General features: G+C 53.4%; 1 protein-coding gene across 1 annotated transcript in view; it reads right to left on the reverse strand.

Moving 5' to 3' along the window:
* Positions 1-446: 446 nt before the first annotated feature.
* Positions 447-6445, reverse strand: part of CDON (cell adhesion associated, oncogene regulated) — a 39044-nt gene continuing 33045 nt past the window's right edge. The window contains exons 17-18 of the mRNA XM_035897491.1: positions 1382-1638; positions 447-613 (exon numbers count right to left, since the gene is read on the reverse strand). Coding sequence (XP_035753384.1) covers positions 447-613; positions 1382-1638 — 424 coding nt within the window. The remainder of the gene's footprint in view (positions 614-1381; positions 1639-6445) is intronic.

The following is a 6445-nucleotide window of genomic DNA, read 5'->3' on the forward strand; positions in this document are numbered from 1 at the left end:
GAAAGAGGACGGGAAAGGAGGGTCCGGGTACCCCCCGCCGAGCTGCCAGGGAAGCAGCAGCCGTCGGTCCCAAGCACCACAGCCACTTCCCTAAAATCCCGGTACGGGACCCCTCGGAAGCGCTTTCTCATATGGAAAACACACTCCACGTTTCCCAGCACTGTTCTTTATATTATTACAATTCTTTTTTTTTTTTTTTATACACATAACCAGCCTAGTTCCGCGGTGCGTGGGTGGGTGGGTGAAAAAAACAAGAAAAGAAGGAATTTCAAGGCATAAATAATATAAAAAGGCAACCATTTTTAAAACCAAGATACATTCATATGACACTACTACAAAAAAATAAATAGCGACTCTCTCTGTTATAATTAACATCCCTCCATCACTCCCTTTCAGCGACTCTGCTGTGCAGTTCCTGGCGTTACGTGGGGACAACGGTCGCTGCCTCAGGTTTCCTGCAGCTGGAGCGGCTGAAGGTCCCCGGAACCGCTTTCGGTGGCACCAGACGAATTCCATCCTGGCTTTTCCTGACAGTCCTTGGAAACAGGCTGCAGAAGAAGGGGACTCCAGCTCAAAACGTGGTTCGACGTTTCCGAGTGCACGCAGTTCTCGCCTGCAAAGCCAGAGCAGGGTGGGTTGCTTGGTTGTTGGGTTTTGGGTCTCATAGGATCACTTGGTGGGAAAACCTTTGAGATCGAGTCCAACTGCGCCTGCCCACCACTAAACCCTGTCCCTACACACCTCGTCCGCCTGTCTTTTAAATACTCTCAGGGATGGGGACCCGACCACAAACCAGATCATCTCTTTCAGCGCAACGGACCCATGAGCCCCAAAAATTCGGATTAATAAAGGTGGGGGATGCTCTTTCAGCTCGGGCTCATTCCCACCGTACCAGGCACAAAACATCAGGCAGCAGCTCAGAGCATCATCTCCACGTGAGCACGCATCAAATGGGTCGCGCCGATGAGGTCAGCCCAGCTCCCACCGACATTTCTGCGCCTGCGGGACGGCTCTAGGCCGTCACAGATGCCTGCTCATCAGGGGAAGCCTCGATGAGGCAGCGTCTCAGTGGTTTTGGGAGACCACGGGTACGCTGCAGGTGCAGGTGACGGCGAGCCAGCGTTAATCAGTTGCAGCCTCGTTATCTGGAGCGCGCCTGCTGGACGAGCTCCGTTCAGAGGCATCAATCACGGAGGGCACGGCAGCACCTGAGCATCGCCGCGCCTGTTTTCCACCACGGGAAAGGCGGGACGCTTAATCTTTCTCAAAAAGCCAGGTCTTTTGCAGGCTTAATTACTAGCTGCGCCGCCGTAAATCACGGCTGTCCTATGGAATATTCCCAGCTTCAAAGCCGGGCGCTATCCTCTCCGGAATGCCTTACCGTCCGTGTAATCCACGGAGAGGCGGCTCATGGCTTCTCGACAGCAGGGGTGCTGGGCAGAGGGCTGCTCCGCTTTCTCCTTGCCGTCCTCCTCCAGCCGGGCGCTGCACTCCGGGACGGAGGAGGCCAAGCACATGGCCACCATGACGTGGTGATTCAGAGGCTTCATCTCCAAGCCGTCCTGCTGGTAAGGTGCGACGATGGGCACCACGGGTAGGGCGCTGCTGCTGAAAGTGCCGTTGGTTTTGGTGAAACACCTGCAGGCGGGAGATCAGCCAAAGCGGGGTCACTCAGAGCTGCGTCTTTCCACCACTTGCCTTACGAGAAACAGCAATTTTTAAGCACTTTACCGCATGCCGTCCACTGCAAGAGCAGTCAGACAGCTTGCCAAATGAGTTTTACATATATTTTTTGATCAACCCTGGTGTTAAGGAAAGGACTGAGCATTTTTTAATCCCAACAGACAGCCGAAAACATTCAAAACCCGCGTGCGGTTTCTTCCCCCAGCGATGGCGAGCCGGCGGCCCGACTCGCGAGTCCGTTTCTCCACCGTAAACCAGGTTTGCGCTGCCAAGAAAAAGAGCTCAAGTTTGAAACCCCAACAGCAAACTTAAGTACCTTGGAAAATAAGCACTAAGCGTTATCAGAGAGAACGTAAATAGAAAAATATACGCAATATTATAAATATGACACGCCCCCCTGCCGCGTAACTCAGGCTGTGGCCCCCTAATACGTGCGTAAGGCTGTGAAATTGAAGTTAAATTGCTAAATCAGTTGTTCCAGCCAAGCTATTTAACCTTTAAACAAAAGGCAGCCGGACCTTAAGAGGCACGCACGCCACGGCAGCACGCAGGGCCACGGCCTGCAGCGAACAACGCGGCCTCGGCGAACGTTTCTGTAAGCAATTCCTACGTAAGCAAGCCCCAAAATCACGCTTCAGCGTGGTTTTACACCAAACTCGCAGAAGGGAACGCTTCACTTGTACGCTTGCCATGAACTTGGGGAAAGCACCCCCCGGAACACGCCGGTGTTCTGCGGGAGAGAGATGGATCTGCAGATAAAAGCAAAGCATGGAGATCACAGAATCCCAGCATGGCAGGGGTTGGAAGGGACCTCGGGAGATCACCCAGTCCAACCCCCCTGCTAGAGCAGGCTCTCCTAGAGCAATCTACACAGGACTTCATCCAGGCGGGCTTTGAATATCTCCAGAGAAGGAGACTCCACAACCTCCCTGGGCAGCCTGTTCCAGTGCTCTGCCTTCTCTTCTCCAGGCTGAACAAGCCCAGCTCCCTCAGCCTTTCCTCCTAGGGGAGATGCTCCAGTCCCCCCATCATCCTTGTTGCCCTCCTCTGGACTCTCCCCAGGAGTTCCTCATCTTTCTTGAACTGGGGAGCTCAGAACTGGACCCAGTGCTCCAGGTGGGGTCTCCCCAGGGCAGAGCAGAGCAGAGGGGGAGGAGAATCTCCCTCGCCCTGCTGGCCACGCTCCTCTTGATGCACCCCAGGAGGCCATTGGCCTTCTTGGCAACCAGGGCACCCTGCTGGCTCATGGCCAGCTTGTCATCCACCAGGACTCCCAGGTCCCTCTGGGCAGAGCTGCTTCCCAGCAGGTCAGCCCCCAGCCTGGACTGGTGCATGGGGTTCAACCTCCCCAGGGGCAGCACTCGGCACTTGCCCTTGTTGAACTTCATCAGGTTCCTCTCCGCCCAACTCTCCAGCCTGCCCAGGTCCCGCTGGATGGCAGCGCAGCCTTCTGGCGTATCAGGCACTCCTCCCAAGATGAGGATGGAGGGCGTTCAAACCCAGCCACGCTCCGAAACGCTCCCGCGAAGGCTAAACAGGCTTCATGGATTTTTTTTTTTATATGCTTGTATGGGTACAGCTCAGAGCGTTCATTTCTTTTTTTCCTGCCAAATTTAAATATATCACAGAATCGTTTCGGTTGGAAAAGGCCTTTGAGATCAGCAAGGCCAACCGTTACCCTAACGCTGCCGCTAAAGAGGGGGGAAGATGGACTTTGACATCATCAGTGACGGGGTATCGGCCACCAGAGCCGGCTTTGGTAGCAGCGGAGCCCTCAGCCCCCAAGTACTGAACGCGGTCGGATATAAAACTGGGAGACGTTAAGCTTGGGAATCACAGTGAGGTCCTCCCCAAGTCCCCAGAACCACTTTTACGCCACTAAAAAGGCCACGGCAACGCGTGAAAACATCACAGCCAAGGGACTCGTCCCACCAACTCACCGGGAGCCCCAGTTTATATTTTACCTGAGACCCAGGATCAGCATTGCCAGAACACAGCGCCCACAAATAACACGAATAAGCTTTCCAGGGGAGGAACCGGAGCAAGGCTCCCCCCCCAGCCGAGGGTTCACTCGCAAAGCCAAAGAGGGGACAAGGGGGATCCCTCCGGTGTCGCCCCGGGAGCCCGATCCCCTCCCGAATGCGGCGAGGATGGAGCAGCACCAACCTTCGCTCTCCCGTTCTGTCCTTCCGCTCCCACAACTGCCTCCAAAATCATTATTTCCAAGTACCAAAATACCACAGAAGCCACTGAAGAATCCACATGAAACACATCTGGTCTTCAAACAAATCCATTTATTAGTTTGCATTTCTTTCCGCAGAGGTTTTGACTGCGCTCGCTTATTATTTCAGGAAAAAAAAAATATTCTGGGAGGAACCCATTTAAGATGTTTGGGTTTGCAAATGTTTATGGGGCTTTCTTTTTAAAGACACGGCGGCCGGTGCAGTTCTTTGTGTTGCTCTGCGGGCCTGAATGGTGTTTCAAGACAGCAGTTCAGCTTTTTAAGCTTCAGTAACCACACTTTGATGGCAGCTAGCCACCGGCACGCCCAGAGCGGAGCGCGTGCGAAGGGCGAGGTGCAACCCCTGCTGCAGGAAACGCGCTTCCTATCAGTTCCCGGCGCTAAGAATCCTCCCGAAGCACGACCTGACTTCAAAGCCCACACCAGCCTAATTTAGATTTAAAGAGTTGGGAAAGCAGACCCCGACAGGTTTATTCAAAAACGCGTACTTCAGATTTCTCATCGGGAAAAAGCGGATTTGCAAATTTTCTCTGCCACCACCAGGTATCCGGAAACATCTGAGTGCAAAAGCACCCACGAATAAATAAATAAATAAATAAATCGGTTCTGAATCCTAACGAGCATAAACCACGCTCTTCTCATCCGGAAACATCTGAGCGCAAAAGCACTCACGAATAAATAAATAAATAAATAAACAAACAAATAAGTTCTGAATCCTAACGAGTGTAAACCACGCTCGTCTCACCGGCTTCGTCCACAACAGCAAAGCGGGTATCCACGTTTCAGCAACCTCTGGCAAGCCTCCACGAGCAGTTCCGAGAGCATAAAGTGCTAATTTAAACAGAAAACCGAGGGATTTCACCACTGTAATAATAAAACCCGCTCCGAGATGGCTGCTGCTGAAAACAGCCGTGGCCGCCAGCTATCAAACACGCTGAACCTCTAGGACTCGTCTGCACGTGGTCGCAAGTCAAACGGCCGCTAAATTCAACCCAAATCAGCCACGAGTGGAGGCGCTCAGTTGAAACGGGCTCGTTGGGGAACGGGCAGCACTGAGGGGGAGCGCACGAGCGAGGCCACACGCACCTGAGACGCTCACACGCTGGAGACCCTCACCCAGATGGAGACCCTCACCCCCCTGCTGGAGACCCTCAACCTGCTGGAGACCCTCACCCCCCTGCTGGAGACCCTCAACCTGCTGGAGACCCTCAACCCCCTGCTGGAGACCCTCAACCTGCTGGAGATTGGAGACCCTCCCACTTGACCCCCCCCTCCCTCTCCTGTCATGCAGGTGTTTCGCAGATGGAATCGCCCGGTTTTAGTGCACAAGGTCAATAATTCGAGGGTGGGACGAGGCATGGGTCCTCTCTGCACAAATGGGAGGGGACGGCCCTTGCCTGCGCCCCGTAGCTACGAGGTTGAACAACGATGGGGGAAAGGACTCTGGCCCCAAATTCCCAACTTGCCAAAACCTACCGACGTGACGGGGCTAACCCAGGCCTCTCCCCGCCTCCTCGCCCCGGCCGTACGCCCAGCTCCCTGGCCCCTGGTGTAACGCTCAGGCACGTTCCTGGTCCTCTCCGTTCCCCTCTCCCATGTCCTCCTTCCATTCCCCCAGCACCGGGAAGGGAACGGAGCGGTCCCGGCTGCGCAGCTCTCCTGCCAAACGGAGGTTAATGGTCCCCTCTGGGGTAGGCAGCTGTAAAGGACAACTTGTTTCTCTATCAAGCAGTCAAATATAGAACAGGGATGTGAAAATTCAAAGTTCAGACCCTGCTGATGACCCATCTGGGAGGAACAGTGCAGTTGCAGAGGACAGAACCCATCCTCCCTGCTTTCTTACGGGGGGGGAAAAAAAAAAAGCGCAATTAAAAATTTAAATGTGCTCGATTCTGGAAAGCAAGCTCTTAATTAGGGCTGAACACATACAGTGTGTTCCAACTTACGGCCAGTCGGACACATCTGGACGACCGCTCTTACGCCTTGGAAACAGGTAACGGGCATGGAACGGAACGGGAGCTCGCTGTCCCCAGAGCCCAGCCGTGGCGCTGGTCCTGCCCAGCTCTACCTGCGACAGCAGCCCGTCTCCATCACACCACCGCGCGTCTATTTATGGGAGGAGGAAGAATTTAAAGTTCTATTTTAAAAAGTAAAAGCGTGAAAATCAAGCGAGCGCGTTTTCTGCCTTCAACTCCGGCTTAATTTCAACCCAGCTCCTCCAGATGTGCACCTAAAGGCGGCTGACGATTTTAATAAGACAGAAAATTCAAAGTATGATTGAAAAAATCCAGAGTTTACCAGTCAGAGCGGTCCAGCACGTCTGACTTTCAGCCCTACTTATAGTCATTAAAATAACCAGAGATTTACTCAGAAGCCTGGAAGGATATTCTTTAAAACTTCCCAAAGTGAAAACCCTAATAAAAATCCAGACTCCCAGCTACAAGACAGACTTTTCCCTTATTCTACACAGGAATCCTTTTCCTCACGCAAAAAAGCGTGTCCCACAGTGACAGCGGCCAG

This window comes from Egretta garzetta, unplaced genomic scaffold (genome assembly GCF_000687185.1).
Source record: "Egretta garzetta isolate BGI_Z169 unplaced genomic scaffold, ASM68718v1 scaffold207, whole genome shotgun sequence".
In the NCBI taxonomy this organism is placed as follows: Eukaryota; Metazoa; Chordata; class Aves; order Pelecaniformes; family Ardeidae; genus Egretta; species Egretta garzetta.